Source organism: Canis aureus, chromosome 10 (genome assembly GCF_053574225.1).
Source record: "Canis aureus isolate CA01 chromosome 10, VMU_Caureus_v.1.0, whole genome shotgun sequence".
Taxonomy (NCBI): Eukaryota; Metazoa; Chordata; class Mammalia; order Carnivora; family Canidae; genus Canis; species Canis aureus.
In genome coordinates this window covers 37,678,938-37,705,621 of record NC_135620.1, presented here as the reverse complement: position 1 = coordinate 37,705,621, position 26,684 = coordinate 37,678,938, and the positions used below count along the sequence as shown (strand labels likewise).

The window sequence follows — 26,684 nt, the reverse complement described above, 5'->3', positions numbered from 1 at the left end:
GGATGATATAGGTATTTTTCTAGATCACAGAAAGTTAGTAAGAAAATCCACATACTAAGGTGTAAAGAAAAATTCCTTTCCTTTAGAAAAATATTTGAAGTCATTCTCCTGAGAAATGCCTACTTTATATATCATTCTTAAGGAGGTAAAGAAGCTGATAGAGCAACTGTCCTTGCCAACAGAACACAGATCTCAAATCTGCAGTGATTGGTCACTAACATGCTCAGAAGCAGTCTAGAGTTCCTCAGATCTCCATAGGATATGTCATTAAATCTTCTCCTCCTGCTGGGTCTGACTTCTGGGAAAAAAGCATATGGTATAAAAATTACTATATTTGGTAGTGAATACTAATGATCACTCAGGAGGCTCATCCTTCAGTTTCTTTGGCCTTTAGCATCTAGTTGGTTATAAATGTGACATGATTTGATTTGATTTAATAATCTTTTTGAATTTGTGGCTCAGGGTTTACAGTATAAAATGTATCTGTAAAATCAGATACCCACCTTTATTTTTGGCACTATCCATCCCATTAACAGATGGTAAAATTAAGGCAAGAAAACCCAGGACTTTCCAAGGCTAAGTTTACATAGGTGCTCATTCCTCTTAAATTAGTAAAATCTGGAAAAAGATTCAACACAAACTTACACACACACACACACACACACACACACACACAGATGTATAAGTGATACAGGGCAACACTGTTTTTCTATAGTGTGGGAAATGGAAGAGATGTTATGTGAACTTTTAAAAAGCTGTATATCAATTTCTATACAATGTCTTAATCGTATGGAATGACTGAAGAAAGTGTTTTGAAACGCACAGAAATTATTATCTGATTGATATAAAAACAATAACATTTTCTGTGTTACAATAAGTTTGTGAGTTGAATTTCATGCATGTTATGTTACACAGGGCATATTCTGTAATGTTCAAAACCCAGCATGGTTAATAAAAATAATTCCAGGGAAAGAACTAAGAGAAATTTGGTTAAAGATGCAATTTTACTTCACATAAACAGTTTTTTAAATATTTACTTAAGCTAATTATGCTGGCTCAGTACTGTAAGAGATAGGATTGTGCTACATGGTAGGACAGTAATAGTTTCACCTCTGATGGGATAAATCACTTGGCTAATTTGGCAAATAATGTAAACAGTATACAAATTTTATTTACCAAGGCCAATAGGAAGAATTCTTAGAAGTTGGTTGTATTTGGATCAAATGTCACTATAAAAATAAGACAAGATAGGTTCCAGAATACATACTGTTATTTTCTAATGTATCCATAATGAAAACCTCCATCGTGCAAAATAATATAAAGTATGGATTTTGTATCAAAACTCTGTCAAAAAGTACAGTTCACATCAGAAGCTAATAGCACTGAGGAGTTAAACCATTAATACAAAAACAAATACATATTACAGATATTTCTTTGTTCTTCACTTACCATGATGCAAACGGCAAGGATTTAACCTTTAAGGGTTAAAGAGTTTAATCAATGTCAATGTCTGATCTTCTGAAGGCGATACAGAACAGTCTGTCTTGCGATACCCAACAGAACATCACTTTGTCAAGCCACAGAGCGCCCAAAAGCTTGTCAAGTAAGTTACCAGAAACCTCTTTGTGGTTAGAACCCAGCTCCTTCCTGCTTGACCTATTATTTGATATTTGACCACTTGGTTGCAAGACACTTGCTCTTTCTAGCTGAAATGTCACTGGGGCATCTTGTCAGCTCCCCGACATCTCGGCCTGACATACAATTTTACTTTTGTGTGCTACAAGGCAGAAAATGCAGGGCAATGGCCTTGTTTTAAATTCTGTCAGCATCAAAGATGGGCGTCACTCTTGGGTCCTACCAACAACCAAAACAAAAAAAGGAGCCTCTTTTGAAGGTCAAAACAGCCATTACCTTGAAGTTTTTCAGCTTATACTATTTAGTATTACCTGCTATCCTGGTGTGGGAACTGTCCTTATGAAGTGCCTAACCACACCACAGAAATCCTGCCAGCACAATTGCTCTACTTTCTCATCAAATGCAGACTTGATAAAAGGATGAGCTTTCGATGCCTGCAGGGACCCGATTCAGCAGTTAACTTAACTTGTTCAAATGGGCAAGTGGTATCATGTAGCTTTACAAGGAGCAACCTGACCTTCTCACATTGACCAGGAGTGACATTATTGTGCAGGAGGGAAAGCAGTCACATCATTTCTGTTTTGCACAACCTGCTTAAAGTTTGCAACTAAATGCTTGTCTTCAGCCGAGCTGACAAGAGAGAAGAGGGGGCTCAGTGAACCATGGCAGGGCTGCCATGAAATGACAGGAATCATTGGCATACATTTCAAATAGCTCTTTCAATCCTATTAAAGTATTGCGGCCCTGCTTTAAAATAGACAAGTATGAAACAACTTTGATAGATAGAGACTAAAATGGCTTATTGATTTTTTTAAGTCTGAAGGAAATTACCCAAAATGTGTCATTCTTTAACATTTAAAAATATGTTACATAAAAATGAGCAACTGTGATAATAAATAAAACTTAGAAGGGAAAAAAGTTGGTTATTTCATTATTCAAGGAGACATAGGTACCTGCACACATCAAGATATCACACAATTTTTTAAAAACCCACTGCCACCTGGGCTGAAACAAAATTCAACTGATAAGAAAATCCCCCTTCAAAACAATTTTAATTGTACTGTTAACTCTTCCTGCATTTTTTTTTTTTTATTTCACAAAGTCATTATCCAATCTGCGTTGGTCGTTTGGCATTAGCAGACATTGTCACTGAAGAGGAGTGAGATGACGTCAGAGGATTTAAAAATGTCTCCTTTAAGAAAGTGTAAGTTGTATCCAGTTCAGCTTTCAATGGCAAAAAATCCCCCACACTAACTGTGTCAGCAGGAAGAGCAGCTCTTGAAGGAATGGAGAGATTTGAATGGTCTCGTGATCCTGTCTATGATATAAAGAAGAAAAAACATAGAATTGAAAACTCTGAAACAGAATCTAAAACCCTAAACAGGGAAGGGGGTTGCTAATAATCATTGTAATACAAAATGGGATGGAAATGCCATTTCTAATTTTGCCATAATCTGAATGATAATATATAAATATTATTTTCCAAGCGTGATTGAATCTCTTATGTGTTCCATGTCATCAACTTTTTGAGAGTTTGCCTACACGTGGAAACATTGTATGAAACTTTTATAAAGTTACTGAATCTAAGAGTCAATGTAATTAAGTACCTTTGCCTCTGCTTCCACCAGCAATCTACAGAAATCAATGCTAAGAGTGTTTATTTCATTATGCTATATAATATGTGCTATATAATATGAAAGATCCAACTTCTTAGAAAATGAACTATGGGTATTTATGTTTTTAAAATCTATCAGCCTACTCATGTAATCGACAAATACAGCACAAAGAAAAATAACTCAATTCTAGTGACCTCTAGGAAATAGCACACTGAGATATAAAATGCCAGGGAAATGAACTTTTTTGCCTTTTCCTTTGATAATAATGCTACCACTCTGTTTTAATAATAACTGTTCTACTAAAAGTATTTGGAAATCATGTATCAAATCATGGGGCTGCAACATGAAAACTATTCGCCACATATTTTAAAATCTTACTGGTTTCCAGAAACTACTAGAAGTAAAATCAAAGAAATCCACACCACCATGAAGTACTTGAAAACAGAATTAATATTCTGATGAAGCCTGCAGTAACACTGATAATGAGTAGTTAACATTTGCCATGAATGAAGTCTCTTCGGAAAAGCAGATAGGTATTATTTTGTGACATTTATTGATACCAAGTAAAAACAGATCAATTGTACATCAGAATTTTCTAGATTCCCAGCAAATAAATGTTCTTTAGATAGTAAGTATAGTCATAAGCATCTCCATTAAAAACTGCACTTTATACCACAAACTCTTAAAAAACATCTTTTTGGTAGATTCTCTTACAGTCTTCACAATAAAATAGCATGAACAGGATATAAGGATGACTAGCATATAAGGATCTGCCTTCTTATGTCACATTCTACAAAACCATTTTTACATGTGAAAACAAGAGGGGAGCCATCACTGGCTTTAGGAAAGTATTAGCAATGCGACTGTTGTATATGTTACCACTTTTGTGGATTTTTTTTAACTATAACTAGAGAAAAATCAATGGCTGCATCTAACACCTAGTTCAGCAATTTTTTTTGATCTCTGTTCTTTTGATTTCTTGATACTCCACTGCAAGCCTACAGCTGACGGAAATCATCCCTTTTTATGCTGGAAGTTAAAGAAAAAAAAAAACTACACCTAAAATGACCACTTGAATGACTTAATGAAGGAGAAGGTTTAGTTTACCTGATGGAAGGAAAAGACCTTCCAAAATCAGGTGTGAACCTTGATTAGCAATGCTGATAAGATTTCACTTGCAAAACTGAAATACTGGACCTACGCATTTCGGTTCAGAACCTGGACAGAGGCATCTCACTTCATCAGAGGCTGGTTTCCTGCACTTGTACAACTCCCAGAAACACCTTTTCTAAATTTTTCTTCCCTGTTTGTCTGAATGGGTAGCATCATTACCTGACTTGATTTTGTTGCTATAAAGACTATAGTGCCATCTACTAACCTCTCCTTCTATCAGACCAGAGGGCGAAGGGAGTGCCAGAAAAGCAAATGATGGTGGGGCCTGATTTTCTTCTTAACAAAAGTTAGTTATAGCTATAGTATTCTTTACTATTGTAAAAGAAAACTGTCAGGCAAGGCTTCAAAAGTTTGTTGTTACATCTTTATATTTCAAGTTCTAGCCTAAGAAAACTATACATGAAAAGAGAGGAATGTGCAAAATTGGACCAAGGAAGGTCATGGAGTCTCTACTTTGTTCTAATGCCTTAGACTAGAGAAACATAACTATGCCACACTGACCAGTCACTCTTGTTGGCAATATTAAAGGTATACAGGATTTACTCAAATCTATATTCTGTTCTTGAAATTTTCTTTCTTATTTTCATGATTCCATCAACCTGGCACATTACAATTAGGAAGATGGTCCTTTAGGGAAGGCCTCTAACTACTCGTTTCTCCTTAATATTCTATGGGTCCTGGCACTCTACAAAGGGGGTCATCTTTTGCCCTTTCTTGTCTTAACTTTTTAATATGTCTATTTTACACAGGTTGACTAAAAGCATCTTTTCATTTAATATCACATTTTTAATTAAATCCTCTTGAAATGGGTTGTTGAGTATTTAAATCAGACTCTCACTTTTTTTGCATGCTACTTTCTGATGTTTTATGTCCTAACCACGGAAAATAACTTCCTAAAAAAGAGATTTTTTTTAAAGATTTGCACCCCCAAAATGTAGGCCCTCTACAAGTAAACAGATTTACTCTTGTGTAAACGAAAAAACATTTTTTTGTTAGTAGGGTAATTTGCTATACTCTATACACTTATGAAATTAATTTTCTTTTATGAAATGGGAAAAAAACTGATTTTAAGACTTAATAGCTTATAAACAAAGGCAGCAAAAATTGTGGTGAAATCTTGATTTGAGATCGTGATGTTAAAAAAAATAAGTAAATATGAACTCTTCTTCTTGTTACAAATAGTATCCAGAAATATATCATAACACTTTTAATATAACACAGAGAGTAAAAGACAGTTAAATAACTTTTTTATCAGTGACCATTAAAAGTTAATATTCACTACCTGATCTTACATTTTAAATTTGTATAGTCCATGGCCATTCGAATTACTTTTTAAACTGCTGAGGTGTTCTGGTACTCTCACATGTAAATCTAAATTTAAGCAATTTTTCAAAAAGAGATTAGTTACCTGAAATAAAAGCTAGGTGTCATGTGAATCTTTATGGAAGCACTTTTATTTACTCAATAAGCTGTAAATGATTCTATTTGAACTGTTACAGTCCATCAGCTAAATATATATTCACAATACAAAATATGTTAACTACATTTTTGCATTTTAAAATTTTTATGAAATACAGTAATTGGTCATGTCTAATAGTTATTTTTCAAGGCTTTATTACCTTAGTTGTCCAAGAGTATTTTCCCAACAAAAAAAGTAAATAAAGCATTAGTCTAATAATATGAAAATCACTCAATAAATTATCTATAAATGAAAGCCATTTTGCAGACCAAGGCTTCTGAAACAAGGACACCAAACTATTTGTCTCCCATATCGCATATATGATCAAGTTAAGTCTTCTGGAATCTAGTATTCTGAGAAGTGAGGGTGATGTGATTTAGTAAGCCATATAGTACTGCATGGAAATTCTGCAAGGCACATAGGATGGGTATGGGACCAGAGATCCAAAGACTACAGTTTCCCTCCCACTTCTGTTCCAGTCCAGCTGGGCCATCTCCAGCATGGGAACTAACCCATCCACGTATCGTATCCCTTGCCTATAAGATAAGGAGCTATACCCTTTACAACTCCAAAGGTCTACGGATCCACATAAATCCATGTGTGATGGCATATGACATAATGTTAACGCCCAGCTTTTGTGGGTGATATCAGATATCAGTTTCCCAAACACAGTACTTCAGATTTTGAAGGGACATACATAAGAGGAATGCACACTGCACATGGTTCTTTAAAAAGTCACATAGATAACAAGATTAGCCACAGTTTGGATGATGTGGCTTCATTCAACTAAATTCTACAGCAATTTTTTATAACTTTGACCTCCATGATGATGTTTTAAGCTCTGTAAATCACTGACCGCTTAAGTAGCGTGTGCAGCGACACATCAACTGATGAGAGAATCGAAGTACCCACCAGAGGGCCTTACAATGAGGCTCTATCGCTGCTGCCACTTTATCTGCTAATGTGCTCTTACCACTAGAGTCTCTGTACTCAGTATCATAGAGTCTTCTTCCTCCCAAACAGTTCGAGTTAGTTAACCAAATTCTACCTGTCTATTTTCCAGTTCTGTCATGCTGGCATCATAGGATACTGAAGTCTCCACGAAGCTGTCAAATAATCATATAGTTTCCTCATCTGGAATGGTCCATTATATACTTTATATATATATATATATATATATATATATATATATATATATATATATATATATAAAGTGAGGGCTCCCGGCACCTTACATATATATATATATAGTAAATATATATAATATACATCCACATGAACCTGATAAATATATGTGTGTATATGCATGTTGCTATATGCATTCACATACATACATTATATATATGCACATGTGTATAATATGCATGTGTATAAACATATACATACACCTGCTATCACATCATTAAATATATTCCTTGTAGTTACCAATCCTAACTTTGAGTTAGCAAGCCTGTAGGAATATTTTATGTCTTCTTTTCCCCATAAGTCATGAAATCTTAGTGCAGACCAGTTTGGCTCTTTAGCTCACTGACATCAAGACATGTGGGGATATGTCCCACACATGTCCCACACATCAAGACATGTGGGGATATGAGTCAGTGGAGCACTGTGGGGATATGTCCCACATGTCCCACACATCAAGACATGTGGGGATATGAGTCAGTGGAGCACTGTAAAGGAGTTCTCTAGGTAGGGGACAACCTGAGAGGCTTTGGACCTAGAGATTAAGAAGGAAGGGCAACTGTAGAGATAGAAACAAATAGAAAAGAGATAGAAGATATTAATAACATACTTGATTCACGTTACAACAATTTTGTCCTCAAGTAGACATTCAATGTTGGTTCAAGAGCCAGAGCTCTAAAGTTGATGTCTGGTTCAAATCCAGCCTTGACTATTTGGTTAATGTGGCAGATTAACTGGCCTAGCAGACTTGATTCCTGGTACCTCTCTCTAAGCACATCCTTGGCCATGTGGCTGTGCAGCTCTCTGCTTCTCTGTCTAGCCTCCTCTACCATTTCCTCACTGGCACTCTGCAATCCAATCACATGGAACTTGTGAGTCCCATGCTGCCATGCCTCATGCCCGCTTCCCATCTGTGTGCTGTCCTACATGCAGTGAGGGCTCCCGGCACCTTTCAGACTCTGCTCAAGGTTTCCCTCTTTGTGAGGCCTTTCCAGATCCTCATCCCGCACTTCCTTAACTGTAGTGAGCTGTGACACCCAATCACACTTTTACATTCGCTCATGGGCATCTATTTTTCTATTTTTATTATTTGTATGTTCTTATATCTCCTTTATAAAACTCTGAGCACCTGGTGCGATGGAATCGGGACTTTGTATCCCTAGTACTTAGCACAGTATCTGAGGCTAAATGAGATTTCTGATGAATAGACTACTTGTGTGGTATTGGTCTCCTATTGCTATTTAGTTATTTCATGTATATACAGATTATGTCACAATTAAAGTAGCACAGGGATATGGGTTTTAAAGTTGGAAAGACCTTGGGTTCCAAATTTGATCCCGCCATGTATTAAATGTGTGACGTTTGACACGTTACTGAGCCTGTGTCAGTCTGCATCCTTACCTGTGAAGTAGGAAGAATATTCCTCCTAGGGTTGTTATGAGGATTAAATGAAATAATTGACACAAAAAGGCACAGCATTCAGTAGCTCCTCTTCTTCACATCTCCTTCGACTCTTCTCAGATGATAATAAGTTCTAAATTTATAATTATACCTAACATGTATTGAGCACATACATCAGGTACTGTGCTAGGTTTAGCTTTATAGGCATTACCTTGATTCTCACAAAAACTCACTGAGAAAGTAGTACTGTTACCCTCATTTTACAGCTGAAGAAGTAAGCCTCAGAGACAATAAACTGCTCCATGTTGCACAGCCTGGAACATGGTAGAAAAAGATGTGACTTTTGATCCATCTGATTCTTTTCCCCTAATGCTTGACCACTACCTTATCGGACTGCCCAAAGAAGACAGCCTCTGGTTTATTTTATAATCAGAACTGTTTCATAAACACAGTAATGGCTCAACAAATCTCTGTGAAGCTGGGAAATAAAAATACATAGACTGTACTTGGGGCTAAAAATAAATGTTTATATTTTGATAACATATTTTATTGTAGTCCCACATTTGAATATCCATAATACTGGAGTAAATAAATAGATTTTATAGCATTTACATAAAAGCTCTAGCCTTTCACCAAAGGAGCATATACATTGTTATATTCAGAGATAAAAATTCAGCACTGAAGTTTTAAATTACACTAGAACATTTAAACTTTAATTTTAAATTACTTTAAAGATGTCTTGTGCCTGACAAGATAACAATTCCCATTTTCTTCTCTCAGGTGTTTAGATTTCCTGACATGGCTGAGGTTGGGAAAAGAGTTGAAGAATTTTCCTGGAGAGCTTTTGTTCTTTCTTTTCCTACTTTCCTCTACAACCCTGTGCTCCCAGTCCTGCCCTGGCAATGTGGATACACTTGATGGTAAGAATGCCAGAAATGGCCAGAAAATGCAAAGGTAGCAATTTTTTCCTCTGTATCTTAGAAAAATGTAGTTGCAAAAAATTCAGAGGGAACTTTAAATATAAATATATTCACACACCCAAGTACATACAAAGGTACAAAAACTTAGGCATACTCTAGAAAAAATGCCACTGAAAAACTGAAACGACAAGCTGATAAAAGCAGTGCAATGCACATATGGCCATAAGAGTGACCTTCTTAATTTACAACAGAGTCGTGCAACTAAAGAGAAAGGAGAACCTAGGCACCTGAGTGGCTTAGTCCTGCATCAGGCTCCCTGCTCAGCTAGGGGTCTGCTTCTCCCTCTATCCTTTCCCCCTGCTCGTGCTCATGTTTTCTCTATCTCTCTTTCTCTCTCTCTCTGTCTCTCTTTCTCGTGTGTGCACTCTCTCTCAAAAAATAAGTAAAATAAGATAAAATAAAATGAAAAAAGAAAAAGGAGAACCTAATTAGAAAGCAGGCTAAGGATAGTCTAGTATTAAGATTGGGTTCAGCTGTAACAAAAACTCAAAATGTCAGTAGCCTGAATAAGACAGTTTATTTCTCTCTGATAGAACTGTTTGCAGCTATCAGGAATCCGAACAAAAACTAAAAAGAATCTAAATGGCTTCTATCTTGGGCTCCATAGCTTCCTGTGTGCCTTCCACCTCAGGGCCCAAAATAATTGCTTAAGTTCCAGCCATCATGTCTGCATTGTAGTCAGAAGAGAGGAGGACAAAAACAAGGAGGAGGCACCAGTTACATTTAAGGACAGTTCCTAAAATCACAACACTTTCACTTACATCCCATTGGTCAGACCTTGGCTTAAATGTCTAATTAAACTTCAGAATGTCAGAAATGTAACTCCCCCCTCCTCTGTGGCCCAGATAATATTCAGAGTTTCTATTACTAAAAAACAAAGAGAAAACAGATATCAGGAAACCACTGGCGGCCTCCGCCTCCTATATAAATTGGCCTTTTGGTGGAAAGGTAAGAATACAATAAACAACATATGAACAAGTGCTAAACCCCACTCATAATATAAAAAACACAACACAAGGGGTGCCTGGGTGGCTCCATCAGTTGAGAGTCCGACTCTTGATTTCGGCCCAGGTCATGATCTCAGGGTCCTGAGATCAAGCCTCAGGTGAGCTCCACACTCAGAGCAGAGTCTGCTAGAGATTCTCTCCTCTCTCTCTGCTCCTTCACCCAGCTGGTGGGGGCCCTGGCGCATGCTCATTCTTTTTCTGTCTCACTCTCTCTCTTGCTCTCAAATAAATAAATAAAATCATTTTTAAGAAGAGAGAGATGCAACACAAAACATGCCAATGAAGACTACCCCTTTAACCTATAAGATAGGCAAAAATTTAGATGGCTTATGATGCCCATTGCTGAGAGACTAGATCAGACCATGCAGGTAGAGATGCAAGCTGGTGCAACCTATGTGGAAGACAGAATTTTAAATGTACCTGACCACTGATCCAGCAATTCCACTGCTAGGTATTTCTTCTCTGGCTACACTCGCAAAAGTTCACCAACGTGGGCAGACAGATGTGTTCATTGAAGTTTTTTTGTTATGTTTTGTTTTTATACAGAAAACCAGTATTTAAATAAAACTAAAGGATCCATCAACAGAGTGCTATTCAAGTGAAGTATGACACAGCCATAGAATACAACCATTAAAAAAAATCAAGGTGTTGAATATGTAAATACTAATATATATAAATATGTCTAAATGAAAAAAGAAGATTCAAAATTATATGTGTGTATATAGAGAAAACCTACTTGTATTTTAAAAATAAACAGAAGGCACAGGCATACAAATACCTACCTTACTTTCTGAAAAAGGAATCACAAGAAAGTGTTCATTATCGTTGGAGTATGGATGAGGGGTAAAAAAGCTTTCAAAGTTCAAAATTTTCTTTCCATGGCTTTTATCTTTAAAACTATTTGAACCATGAACAAAGGCTATGTATGAAACTGGCAGTTTACAAAAGTAAATGGGAAAAAAATGGTAACCCCCAATAGTCATCAAAAATGGAAAGTAAAAAGTATTTATTTGTCACCAATCAAAACTGAATTTCAAAAAATTATGATACTAAATGTAAGGGAAGGCATTATGAAACAGGCATTTATAAGTTGGTAGTGATTGTCTAAATTGATAGAACCACTTGGACTATAATTTGGAAGCCCCCTTAAATGGATAATACCATTTGATCTGACAATTCTATTTTGAGTAGGTTCCTTATATCAATACTAACAGATGAAAGTTGGAAATAATCCCATATTCAACAACAGAAGTATCTTTTAGCAAGCTATAGCCACTTGATGGAATATTATACAACTATAAATTTATAGTTATGAACTTACGGACAAATGCTTAGGTATGAGCCGAAGTCAGAAAACTTTTTCTATAAAGGGTCAAATAATATTTTATGCTTTCCAGGCCATGTATTCTCTGTTGCAACTACTAAATTCTGCCACTGTCACCCAAAAGCAGCCATAGATGATATGCAAATGAATTAGTATCCCATGTTCCAATAAAACTTTATTCATGAGCACTGAAATTTGGATTTCACATAATTTTCACATCGTGAAATGTTGTTCTTTTTTTTCCCGACCATTTAAAAATATAAAAACCATTTCTAGCTTGCAGGCTATACAGAAACAGGTGGTAGGTGGATTTGGCTGACAGGCTTCAAACTTTGCCAACCCCTGAGCTAGACCATATATGTGAAAAGGTAACACACAAAATCACATATGATAGCTTGTTTTGAGTTACTGGAATTGTTGGCATTTTTCCCCAAAACTTCTGTATTTTCCAAATTACCTAAAATAAGCATGCCTTACTTTTATAACCAAAACTATTTATTAAAAAAGACTAATTTTATGTGTACTGAAACCCATATTTAAGTACAATTATAATTCTGAAATGTGCAGTCAAAATGAAAATGTAATTGGTTAAAGGCCTCAGAGGGTAAGTCTTTAACCAAGCGTTTTGCAAATTTTGAAAAGGTCTAAATTTAGCTGAGGACACTTTCCTATTTCACCATCCTCCGTATCTAACCCATAGCCACAATCTGACACTGAACAAACACAAATAATTATATAGAGTAACCTGTCCCTCTACTCTGCACCAAAGCAACTCCTTATGTAGAGTGGCTACTTACAACTTGCATGCCTTCATTTTATTCCAAATAGCACTTCTAGCTGCCAAATTACAACTTCTGTGGTCAAAATATACACATGTCACACTCTATCTGGGAACCATTAGGCAGAAGTGTTCTGACCACTTTTTCATTACTGAAGAATTTCCTCTTAAACTTATACACCTTTTTTATTCAATGTCAAAAATTTAATAATAATCTGAGAGCTATAAATTCAGACCTTTTGCAGTATGTTTTTCACTGGGTGGAATCATGACCATGCGCTCAGGTAAACAGAAGAAGAGAAGAATCATCTAAAATTTAAAGTTGTTTCAAAGAGATAGATGACTTTCCTCAATCTTACTAACGTATCTGTCAATCACATACCTCAACAAAATTAGCAATAAACTCACACTTTAAAATTTGAAACTCATTTTTCCCATTCCCCCCGCCCAACTGCTGTTTTAAAAGTCATGCCCCTCATTATACCACATCACACCTACAATTTCTAGCAAATTCTTCATAAGAATGCAACAAATGGTCTTTATTCCCTCCAACCAGCACCACGGCCTTTCTGGAGTGGAGTGGAGTTAAAAGAACACGGTTTCTCTATTTCCCAGTGAGAGGGAAGCACTTCAAATGTAAGACAAGTCATGTGATCTGGGGTTCACATCTGTGGAGTGCCTGCAAATCACAGCAAGCACTGGGGAGTATGTTCCAAAACAAATCACTTAGCTGGCAATGACATTTCCTTTACATGATAGGCAGGAATGTTATTTCTGATAGAAGCAGGCCATTTCCAGCAGTCTCAGACCAAACCCATATCTCTAGGGAGAACATCCTATAGAACTGTGAGAATAATACAGCAACCACAGAATTCCAAAATAATATACCTACAGATTACATTTCAGGAATCCATTCCCTACATTATCAATTCCATATGAAAGATTTTCCCCATGCTTGCATAATGCATAAAACATATCTAAACCCACTTCCACTATTAGTATTCTAAATCAGCTCTATTAATCAATTCTTTCAATAAATATCTATTGAATACCTACAAGGTGCCAGATACTGTTCTAGGTACTGGGATAGAGCAGTGAATTACACACACAAAAACTGTCCTCAAGGAAGTTCATGCTGTCCTTAACTAATCTGACTCTGGAGCCAGTTCTCCTTAAATAATAATTTGCTGAAATACAATATAACCACACAAGTGCTATTTTTTGTAGTGTTAAGTTTTGATGGACAGGGCCCTGGGAGTTTATCAGCCTATTGTTCTGTGGATATGATTGAGGTTCCAGTAATGAGTTACGTTTCCCTTGTTCTTGCCTGATCTGCTTACCCAAGACCTCAAATGCCCCTGCAGAGACTTTGTCAGGAGTTGTTGGGTGTCTGCAATACCTCCCCCAGCTCCTGCCTCCATCCAGTGCATCAGCCAGCTCACTGTGCCATATGGGTGACGTCTCTACACAGAATTGGCCATATGCCCACCCACCCCCGTCACCCAAAAACTATGGCAATTCTGATGAACCCAGAGTCCCACCATGTCTATCATCAAACATTTCTTTCAGTTTCCACCTATATGGCCTTTTTCTAAGAGTCCCGATACCGATCCCTAGCCCTGCATGGAGGAGAAACTCTAGATGGTGGTTCTTTCTATTTCCCATCTCCTCCTCTGGGCACCTCTCCACAAAACCTCCACTCTTCTTTTACTTATTACCAAAACCCTCCTTCAAATGAACTTCTTCAGAGCCTACACACCAGTTTTTCAAAAAAGCCTAGCCTCATTTGAAATGCAGTTCAAGCTCAAGGTAGGATGTCCACAAGATGATGACTGGGACTTAGGCTTCCAAGCTGTTTACCAAAATTTTTTCTTTAGTTATTTCATAAAGTGTCTCTTCATGTTCTCTAATGTAAATGCATTTTAATATTTGTATACAAGTTATCTCTTCGATCTTCTATTTCCTACTTCATCTCTTCTTTATTGTCTATTTACTTATTCGAGAGTATTCAAATCTGCTATCGGAGACCAGAAAAATTATATAGGTAAAACTCAAAATAAGTGTTAAGCCTAAAGGATGAATCAGCCAGCAATCTGTGAGACACAGGCACAATCCACATGTGGAGAACGTCATAAGTTTGAGCCCTAAAAGACAGGTTACTTGTAGATCAATGGGGGCAGAAAGACCACATCCTGAGGTAGAGATATGCCACCTCCAGGCTCACGTCATTCTTAATTTGACCCAGGAGGTGTAGACAAAACCCAAAGCTGTTCAGCAGCCAAGGTGGCAAGCTGTAGCTAGTAGCTGTACAGATTTGTCCCCCCTGCCTCTCTCCTGGAAGGCAGCTCTCTGTCAAACCTTCACCCTGGTCCTCACAACCTCACAGAGAGTAGAAGAGGCTGATGCAGCCGAGAGACACAGGTCATAAGACGCTGCTGCTTGACCAGAGTCAGCGACTATGGTCCTTCCCCTGCTGGCTCCCTACCACATGGCCTCTGCTTCTCCCAGTGTGTCTTAAATTGATCTGAGAAGCTGTGTATTTGAGTACCTTCACGTGCTCTGTGAAACCTTCTGTTCTGTGACCTTTGGGGTAACTGGCCTCTTTGCGTACTTGGAGGCGACCATGGCTTCAGGGTCAATCAGCACGCTGCCGTGAAGTGCGCCCTGCTTTCTCCTGTCCAAGGACTGCTTGGCATGCTGCTCCTCTTTAAAGGATGCTTCATCAGGTTTTTACTGCTCTTCACGACTTGCCTTGGGGATAGCCTTGCCCCCGACTCCCCCTGCCACCTGTTACCTCATATTTGGGTTGAAAGGCCCTGCTCTGTGTCATCACAACACAGTCTCACAATCTGCTGTCTGCTCAGACCCATGCAGCTCAACACACTGGCTGCTAGCCACATGTAGTTGCTTCAGTTTTAATTCATTACATTTTAGTGCAACACAAAATTCAATTAAAAATGAAAGTTGAGTTCCTCAGTCATGCTAGCCACACTCCAGGGACTCCATGGCCACATTTCCTTCATGAGGAGCTGGAATAGATGGTGCTGGCTTCCGCTGGGTGCTCCTCCAAGGAAGGCACGGGCTACTTTGCTTGTTTTCCTATCACCAGTGGCTTCACTGGTGACTGGCACCTAACAGGTGCCCCAGATGTTCACCTGTTGTCAAACAAATGGACTTCCTCTAATCTGTGCTCCAGGGAAAGCCAACACAAAGGGCATGCTTTGATATTAAACTTTTCTCTTTCCGAAAATATTAATTCACAAAGTTTTGTTTTCTTTAATTCTGACTTCCTTCTGGAGTGTCTAACGTGTCAGGGGGGACCTCACTGTTCCTCTCTAGGCTGATCTTTCTTGACCTTCTCAAGAGTTGTCACTGTGACATTTTATGCTAGGGCACCCTGAAAGAGAGGGAAAGAAGTCCGTCGAAAAAGGCAAGAGAAAAGTTATTTTGCCAACTGTCCATTCTCGAGACCACCAGGCAGGAATCCTGGCTCCCTTATGCTCGATTCTGTATATCAGAGAAAAAGGCATTCTTACCCTACAGCTTTTAATTTTTAATTTTCATACTCTCTTGGGAAAAAGATCCTATGATATGCCAAATTTGGAGGCAGTCTAATTGTTTGATGTGAACTTTCAAAGTTTCCTTTGAGTTGAGTGTCTGTCTGGTTGGGCAGAAAAGGGGAAAAGAGGGAATTTACATTCACTTTGCTAAACATTAGCATCTTTTGTTCAATAATTTGAATGCAGGATGGTGTGGGGGCAAACAGCTTAGTGAACAAGAGTTGACACAGACAGTGTAAAATCTTTTAAGGTGCTTGGATTCAATGAGGGAGAAAGTGAGACGGAGGCGTATCCCAGCTTCCTAACTGTGCTCCAGTCTGCAGGAACTTTGTGACAGGTCCCTGTCTCTCAGCTACACTTGACTGGCTTTTGCTGACATTCAGCTGTCAGACAGCAACCCTTTACCAGGCCCCTAACATGCTCCACAGCTTCACCCAATTAACTCGCTCTCACTTGACACGGCAGCAAAAAGCTTCATAATAGGTGGTCAAGGTGCATGGTGTCTGCCTGCCCTCGAAGTGCTCACACACAGCAAGACGTTGAACTACTTTTCTTCTTGCCTGTGTGCTCACAACTAGTGTGACTACAATTTAGTCATTCCATGTATTGAATTGGACAGGAATATAGGAAATATTAGAGTGATGCATTAAGCTGCTCAAAAGCAGACTTCTGGATGACTAAAGTTCAATTTCAAATCACTTCCTTAGGCCCTTCTGAGAGAAAGATTTGATTTTTAGATTACCAGAAGTTAACATCAACTAGCAATCAATTTATAGCTATTTTTCCCACTATATCATTAATAACAGCATTCTATAAAGATAACGTGCTGTAGGAAAATGGGATTTGACAAGTGAGGGCAGAAAAGTCTAGGCACGATTCAAGAGTCTGGAGTTCAGCCTTTACTCATAAACATGCACTTTTCAGATGAATTCTACAATAATCTTTCTGTAAATTTTGGTCACGCTAGCCTTTCTGATGAAATAGATTGTATTTGAAATTATGTTTGGCAAAGAAATCAAAATTTTTATACTTATTTTGAAAACTTATCTAAATAATTTACACATTTTCTCTCATCTCCCACTCTGTTCCGACCGAAGCATATAATCCATTTTCATTTATTGGCACTCTGAAAATGTGAAAATTACAGGGGAAAAAAGTTACATAAAGAAAAGGAAAAGTGATATAAACTGTACTGCCTTTGTAAACCTTGTAAACCTTTACACTTGTAAGGCTTGGTGATGAAGATGGCACTGAAAACTTACTTTTTGATAGGACTTTTCATTATTGACACCCAAAAGCAGCTCTTCATAGCTATTTTTTTTTGAAAGAGTTATTTGCTTATTTTAGAGAGGGGGATGTAGGGCCAGAGGAAGAGAAGCAGTCTTCCTGCTCCCTGAGTATGGAGCCCAACATAGGGCTTGATCTCATGACCTTGAGATCATGACTTATGCCAAAATCAAGAGTCAGACACTCAATCGATTGACAGGGCCACCCAGGTGTCCCTCTTAGAGCTATTATTAAGATAGAGTTATGATTTCAATTCTATCCTATCAATAATCAAAGGTAATCCTATCAATAATCAAAGGTAAAAATCTAATTACAGGAACAGGGGGTTCTAGCGTCCACCACCATGAACCAATCCTGGTGGTGAGTTACCATTACCCTACACACACCAGGCAAAGCAGAATTTAACCATACCTTGCTATTCCATGTGAGTCTGGGAAGACCCTCTGAGCTCTGGAAGTCAGGTCTCCAAGTAGCAAGTGCCTCTGTGACATGTCTTTAAATTAAACAAAATCTTTCTCTACATATAATGTGTATTTTTGTTTTGAACACTGCTCACTTCTTACCAGAAGCTCAAGGCAAGAATAGATCTTAACTGAATTGCTGAGCAATTAGGAAGCCACCCTGCATCCACTTGATTCATTAAGTCCTGTCAACTTTTCCCTGTTTATCTCCAATGTCATGTTCCTCTACCCCATTACGGCCCTCACTCCTCACTGGCACCTCTTTAATATGACCTACCACAATGCATTGTAAGTATTCATGCAGATGACCTGCCTTCTCACAGAAGTCATCGGATCCCTGGGAGAAAGTCCCTAATCTCATCCTGGTAAGGATGTAATACGGTATCATGCTTAAGACTGAGGACTTGGGTTCACACTACCTAGGTTCAAATCTTGGGACTCTATATTTGATCATTTCTTCATCTGAAAGGAGGAGATAATAGCCTCCCTTAGGTAAGGATAATGAGAATTAAATGAGTTAATATATATAAAGTGCTCAGTATAGTGGGTGGCACATAGTAAGCATTCAATAAATACTGGCTGTTACTATTATTCTTATTATTACATCATTAGCACTTGGCAAAGCATGTAGCATGTAACAGGTTCTCAGTAAATACTTGGTAAAAGAATAATTAGTTACTTCTTTGATTATTGCTTCATTTCAAGATGATGTAAAAAAATAAAATTTTTCATGAAGAATCTTAGTCATGGACTTAAAAGTTTGAGTTTGGGGGGAATCCCTGGGTGACTCAGTGGTTTAGCAACGCCTTCAGCCAGCCTAGGGCATGATCCTGGAGTCCCGGGATTGAGTCCCACATCAGGCTTCCTGCATGGAGCCTGCTTCTCCCTCTGCCTGTGTCTCTGTCTCTGTCTCTCTCTCTCATGAATAAATAAATAAAAATCTTTTTAAAAAAGCTTGAGTTTGGATGGTACCATTTTACAGAAATAAATAAGAACTGAAAATACATGATTATTAAAAGTCAGTATATTGGGGAAGTTTCTGAGATATTTTTTTCTGAGCAGATAACAGAATCAGCAGGAAGAAAAAACATTAGGTTCTTTCTCATTCCACATAGGCATTTTTTAAATGTCCACTCTTATTTTAAGGATTTGATGCCTTGCTTATCTAATTTGAGGGCCATATCATTATTTACAGAATTTTTAGAAAATGTGAATAAGTGGTTTATTTAAAATGAAGATTCTACTTGAATATCATTTAAAAATGTTTTTAATTCCTTTTTCCCCCTGAAAATAGCTTTCCATTTTTCAATCCCAAAGCTATTTTGAACTTCTTAACCAGACCAGGAATTTGGGTTGATAAAATATGAGAAGTACTTCCTAGGCTGAAATGAACCCAAAATGACAGGCCATGTTTTGTCAATATGCTGTATGGCCTTTAAATAAAGACACATCAGAAAACAGAATTATCCTCTGGGAAAAAAAAAATTACTAGTATTTGGAGTATAAACAGAAATTAAAATTTTTGTTTTGGTTTGGTTTTAGAGGGAGGGGAAAGGGCAGGAGAGGGAGAGAGTCTTAAGCAGGTTCCATGCCCAGTGCAGAGCCTGATGCAGGGCTCGATCTCATGACCCCAAGATTATGACCTGAGCAGAAATCAAGATTCAGACTTAACCAACTGAGCCACCCAGGTGCCCTGTTTATTTATGTTTTTTGTTTTTAATTTAAAATTTAGTTTGTTTATACCTACCCTAAATAATGAATGCTTTTTGTAAAATTATACCCCATGTTAAACTTACAAACTGTATTAGTTTCCTATGGCTGCCACAACAAATTACTGCAAGCTGGGTGGCTGAAAACAACAGAAATCTATTCTCTAACAGCTCTTAGAGGCTAGAAGGCCAAAATCAGGGTGTCAGCTAAGCCACACTTCCTCTGAAGACTCAGCAAGAATTCCACCTTGGCTCTTTTAGTTTCTGGTGGTTGCTGGCAATGCTTGGCATTCCTGGTTTTCAGCTGTGTCATCCCAATTGCTACCTCCATCCTCACTGGCTCTCTCCCCTCTCCATCTCTCTGTATATTTGTGTATCTCCTCTTATAAGGATATCGGTCACTGGATTTAGGGCCCACTTTAATCCAGTATGAACCCACCTTAATTTAACTGATTATATCTGCAAACACTCAATTTCTGAATAAGGTCCCATTCTGAGGTTCTCAGTAAACATGAATTTTCTAGAGAACACTATTCAACCTACTATATCAACTATTAACAACATAAAAAGAAATGAGTCAGAGTTATTATTCTTATAATTTTGGACTCAGGGTGCCTATATAATTCTACTTCAGACTGCTTTAAATGACAGCTTAAATATTAGCTCAGCAAAACCTTGTGGACATCCTAAGCCCAATTAACTTTAATTTTCATGAGCAGCATTTCTGGTGAAGCTACATATTCAATCTTCAGATGTTACTTAGCAAATGGAACAAAAAATATTTTTTTACATATAGTAACATCTTAAAGAGAACTAGCTTTCCCCCCCTTCGTTTCTAATTGCTGAATATTTTACTTTTATTATAAAACAAATATCAATGGAGTGTTTTTAAAATGTGTTAAATTATGTTATGCTAAACATAAACTTACAACCAAAAAATACACAAACACCCTCTGAAAGAAATTTTTAATGTCTATGAATGTTATGGCCTCAGAATTTCTATAATACATGTGCAGTGATAATTTTCTAATAAATACATGCAGAAATGGTATAACAATAGCCATACACACTGCTTATTGTTCCATTATCCAAATTCACATTATTTCAATTTGTTATCTCTCTCAAATTCCGAAGTAGCTTAATTTGTTAGGATCGCATTTTTTACTTTTTAAATGGACATAATTTTATTATAAGTGGGTATTATTTATGAAAAAAGTGAGGCAGATTAAAATGTTAACTTTACAACCTAAGAAATGAAACCCTGTATTCAAAAAAAGTGTTAAAATACAAAAGAATTATTTCCCCCTGCTATCAATAGGTCAGGCATTTAACAACAGACCTTGAAACCTAACCGAAGAACATGTTTCCAGGCAAAGCTACCAAAATGCCAATCAGAAGGCGCTTTAAGGCTAACTATGAACTCTGCACCCAGAAGAAGGAGAGTGACTTAGGGGCCTCCACAGTTCCTTTTGACTTTGAGAACAAGTAACACTTATAAACCTATGCTCAAATGATTAGGACATAGTAGAAACAGCATTAATAATAAGCAGGAGCTTTACAGATATCCTTTCTTTAATCTTCATGCAAGCCTAGAGACAGGAGCTATCGTTATCCTCCTTTTTTCAAATGAGGCAACTGAAGCCTTCTGGAAGAGGCCATTCATTGCACCAGGACCACATGGTTAGCAAGAGATGAAGCCAGAATTAAAAGAATCCCACTCTAAGCCACACACCTGGCCGGTATAAATGGGTGGGCTCTGAGTTGGGCTGCCTGTGGTTGACATCATTGCCCCAGCACCCAGTGGGCCTTACAATATGGAAATAATGAGAGTAATAGCAGTGAAAAATACCATATACCCATATAGGTGTTTTAAGTACTCAATAAGTTAACACATCTTCAACTCTGAGAATGTTGTCTCATACATGGAAAGTAGTGAATAAAAGCTCATCTTTCTCCTCCTTCTTTTCCTGCTCTACATCAACACTCTGGTTCAACAAACCACATTCTGTTTCATGTCCATAGCCTGGGCCTTTACCTGAAAGACACTTTCCTTTGCTCACAAGCAAAGGGGGTTTCAATAAGAAAATAGAGATGATGTAGGCCCCAAAGAAAAGTGGCGGTCACAGTAGTTTATTAAGAGCTTGGACTCTTTGGCTTACTAGCTGGATGATGCTCCCCAACTCTTCTGAATCTCATAAATAATACTTATATCACACATAAGGCTATGTACATAGGCGTATTTTGAAAGCTCTAAAGAACTATAGACCCAAACAAAATTATGATCATTACAGAAGAAATACAACATGACTCCTAGCTTGACCTTGACCTTGTATGGGCCAGCAGCATCCTGTTTCTGCCCACATAGTTCTCTCCGTCCAGAATTTCTTATTTAAACCCTATCATTCCTTCAAAATCAAGCTCAAATACAAACTCAGAAATATTCCCTAACTACCCCAGTGCAAATAAATCTATTTTTTCAAGCTCCATGAGCATTTATCATCTTACTGCTTTATGTAAGTCTGTCCTGACTCCCCAACTAGCTTATCACTTTGAACAAATAAGTGACTCTTCACCACAGCTCTTGGTATGCAATTCATGTGCAGAAACAACTATCTTCCTTGTATAAAATATGGGAAGAGAAAAAGCTCTAAAAGAGTTTAGGACTTCACATGGGAACAAAATTTATTGATTGATTCAACAAACTTTTGTTGGGTACTTAGCAGTAGGTCAAGCACAAAGTGGGTACTAATACGCTAAGGATGATTACACATGGTACCTGACTTCCAGACCCTGAGCTCGGCAAAATGAAAAATTCACATAGGACTGCAGGCCTTGATCCTGATCTAGTTCTAGACATAGAGGCTTGGTCTGAATGGGCAGTAACAGTGAGCAGGCATGCTCCCTGCTGACCAAGCTGGAACCTTAGAAGGAGTTGGAGGGGGCAGAGAAGAGTCTGATATCTTGAAAATAAATATATTACCCCAAGTGCATAATAAATCCCATCATAAATACTTGGAGGAATATATCTCAATTCTCCTATATGATACCAAAATAAACATGATTTTTTTTAAACATGATTTTTTAAGCTAAAATTTATTCATTTAATAAATATTAACTCATTGCTATTACATGCTTAACTGTTATATGACTTCATATCAATGAGACTGTATTTTTTTTTAAAGATTGTGCTCTCATCAGAAATAAAAGCAAGCACAATTTCTTATTATCCTTTCCACGATGGACTCTATATGCATCTCTGAAGTTCTGAATTCATAAATAATCATTTGTTTCTGGCACAGATGCAAAAAAAAAAAAAAAAGGTTTTTTACATTCCCTTTTGAAAATTTCTGTTCTTCTTTTCCTTAAACTGATGAAACTGCCCAACTGCCATTGTGCCAATCCTGGGGGTCACAGAATCAAATTCATCAATGACAACAATGACAAAGCTGTTAAAAATGCTGAGAAACACATGTGTAGCATTGAATCATTACTATGTTGCCATGAACTTGAGAGGAAATGAGAAATCTTCAAGGGGAAAAACTAACATCAAATAGAGCTGACAAGACAGCCAGCAGTTTGACTCAGGATCTGTCTCCTTACCCAGTTTGGTTTGGGTTCAGTAGCTAAAGTTCAGAGTTCAGGGCTATTCTCAGGTGGGCTAACATTCCTACCATCAGATTCTTAAATTCCTTTGTTTCTTTTCATAAATTTACTGTTCTACATTGCTATTAATGTTGTAAGAGCTCTTAATCATAGTTTAAACTTTCCAGAACACCTTATATCTTTCTCTATGTTTCTTATGGTAAAGAAAAATAAATTGGTATTTTTTTCTTAGGAATATGGAATGTCAGCACATAAGTATTATTTACTGCAGAAATTAAGATTTTTATGAAACTCAGAAATGTATCATAAAGCTCTCTCTTTACCTGAACTTAAAACTTAAAAGAATAGTATTTTTTATTCTTATTTTTAAGGACTACAGATGGTCTACTAGTGCATTCCTCACGATCACCATTATTACTTATTTGTTGTACTCCATTAGTATGGTACATACTGAAAAAGATATAAACAAAGACACAAAACCCTGATCTCAGGTGAACAATTCAAATCCAACCACATGTCAGAAATTTCTTTCCATTCTTGTTTTCCTTCCCTTAAGAAAGGAGTCAGGGAGACCATAGAAACAATTTGTTAAATAATAACCTGACATAACAGATGATCTTAAGAATAAAGAAATTCTGAACCCACAGAGACAGAGAACCAACCACAGCCATAAGCTTGGCTTTTTGATAACTGAACTTCCAAAGAGGCTGGTGAACTCTAAGTCAGGCCACACAATTTGGAATGTGTGATGAACTTTTAGCAAACTTTGCCTTATGTTCCAGGTAACCATGCTAACATCTAGGAATAGAACAATTTCCTACTCACACAGTACTTCTAAGTACAATTGTGTTAGTCAATCGACAGTCAATTACAATAAGGTATGTAGATGTTATAACAACCAAATAGGTGTTTGGGGGAGACTTAAGGTTTAAAAGTGGGGGGGAAATATCAAGTAGATAAAAGGTGGAAAACAGTATTCAAAGCAAAGGAATCAGTATATATAATTCTCATGAGATTGAGAGCCTGGTACTGATTTTTACTAATTAAATTTAAAAAAATGTAATAGATTGGTAACCCTACAGATGCTATACCTGGGTCTTTGTAGTTTGTGCTTAAAAAAGAATTGGCTTATTTTGTACAATATTTGTATATTTTGTTTCTAAATGACTAAAAGAGTTTCAGGCTGCTATATATTGTCTAAGATGTCCTTCAAACTACACATATAGGTCTTGATTTCAATAAATGAACAACCAATCTCAATGAAATTTCTCAATTTTCTCTTTTAAGTCTGGATTTGAAATACTAAAGATATTAAAGCACTGGCATAAGTATTTTGATTAGATGCATGAAACAGATCTGTTGAAGATTATCTGAAATAAATTTCCATAATTGTTTTTGGAGGGGTTCCCCCTGCATTTGAATTTCAGTGTTGTATTTGCTTCCTATCTATCCAGCAATACACTATGGGTGCCAATAAAGTATGAATAAGAATAAAAACTAGTTTAACTATAAGAATGGTTAAAGTCACAATGGTATCCAGAAGGGCTGAACAACTACTAATTAGCCAAGTATTAAATCGAGAGTACTACCTGTGAACTCTACTAAGCTACTTAACTTTCCATGCCCTGGAGGGCTATCAAATATTCCATTTCAATGGTGAAAATATTTAAATACTTGTTTTATTTATTAATCTAAAAAGCAGAAACTGAAACAGATGCCACTGCTATCATTAATGGCCTGAATCCTCTGAAAGAACCTGAAGGAACACTGAAGTTGACACAAAGCCCTGAGAAGACAGACTTGAATTTGTGCCTACATACTTCTGAAGGTTACCAAGTAGAGCAGAAGGTTGTGACAGAAATAATAAAGCTAATGAAAAAGGCTCAATCTCACGACCCATGATATCACAACCTGAGTGGAAACCAAGAGTCAGATGTTTAACCGACTCAGGTACCAGGCACCCCTCAGTTTGTAACCCTGACTCCCTGTCTAGTTTGCCTTCCACTGCAGAGTTAGAGGCATATCTGTTCTCCTCCTCTGTGCCTCAAAAATGATGGACAGAAGTATCAAAGAGATAATACTATAGTGGCAGAAAGTATATATGAGCTGTGATCAAGAAGACAGAGAAGGAAAGTTAGTGAAATATCTGTTAGATTAGCCAGTTTTCACATGCTTCTTGGTTTCCAATTATATTCTGTAAGGTTGGCTTTATGCAATGGGTCCTATCCTTATTCCCTTCTACCAAGGGGAAGTTGAGGAATCAAGTCAGTTACCAGTATACTCTGTTTTCTTATAACCTCCCTTCAGTCATTGAAAAAACGAAGTGACCACAATTGACCTGAAGCTTAATTTGTTAAGTAAGATTTTGCGATCTTTGGGTAGACCAGACTGTGGATGAGGAAGCCATCTTCAGTGTAGTACTCAGAAAAGTCTTTATTGAATCCGTTAGTGTCAAGTATAAGATCTAGCCTGTAAAACATGTGTTAACATATGATTTTATGTCTTCAAAGGTTAACTATATGCTTTTAACAAAAATACGTGTATTCTCCCCAAAACATAGGATGAAAAGTTATACATTTAATGACAAAAATCAGCATCAACAATTAAGATCTTTTACCAGTAAGTAGTTCCTAGAAAAGTTTATACATACAGTAAAGCAGAAATTTTGTTGGAAGAAACAAAAACAAATCTTAGTTTTAAGTTTAGTTTAGGTCTTTGAGCAGCCATAAAGCAAGTAAAAATGATTTTACTAAGTACAGAAGTTATCGTAACATTAATTCTTTTTCTTTCCTTTTTTTCGGCTTGGGTACATGATCTGTATTTTATGACATGTCTACATAATTATTTCTTAACAGGTTCCTGGGTGTCTTCTTGACATAACAGAGGCTTCCAAACTTTGTAATACCAGAATCCTTTTGTTAAATGAAAAATTATTCAGAAAATTAATTTCTATATGAGATAAAAGTAAAATGACCCTGCTTGGAGTTGTTGTGGGAAGTGAAAATAAATCTGTCCTCTCAGCTTCTCCTATTCCCAGCCTCAGGTATCTATACAACACAGGGATAAAGACAACTATGAGATTTACTTAACTGTTGTTTCTAATAAATGATAAACCCCCCTATTCTTTGTTTTTTAAGATTTTATTTATTTATTCATGAGAAACAGAGAGAGAGGCAGAGACATAGGCAGAGGGAGAGACAGGCTCCCTCCGGGGAGCCTGATACAGGACTTGACCCAGGATCCCGGGATCAACCACTGAGCCACCCAGGTGCCCCAATAAAACCCCTATTCTTTTTCACATTTTCTTAATACCAAAATAGTAACCAAATAAAACTCTTCTGAATATTGCTAAAAAACATTACTATACATCTGATGCCTTTTGTTATCAGTGCCACTGAAAGAAGAAACAATGTGGTCACAAAAGCTGAATAATTCTAACAACCTTACCTCACATTTCTTGGTTTTCTACCTGCTTTAGAAAAAAACACTTTAGAGTATTTTAAGAATTA

The 26,684-nt window shown here is 37.1% G+C and overlaps 1 protein-coding gene across 14 annotated transcripts in view; it reads right to left on the bottom strand.

The window, feature by feature from the left end:
* CCDC171 (coiled-coil domain containing 171) overlaps positions 1–26,684 on the bottom strand; it is a 403,894-nt gene that overhangs the window by 97,783 nt on the left and 279,427 nt on the right. For 9 of the 14 annotated variants that reach the window (XM_077912032.1, XM_077912031.1, XM_077912038.1 and 6 more), the window contains one exon: positions 1,253–2,953. The exons of 4 other annotated variants lie outside the window; for them this stretch is intronic. In XM_077912032.1, coding sequence (XP_077768158.1) covers positions 2,741–2,953 — 213 coding nt within the window. In that variant the 3' untranslated portion in view covers positions 1,253–2,740. Of the gene's footprint in view, positions 1–1,252; positions 2,954–26,684 lie in introns of those variants that run through there. One more of the 14 variants, XM_077912039.1, reaches the window with a different exon arrangement.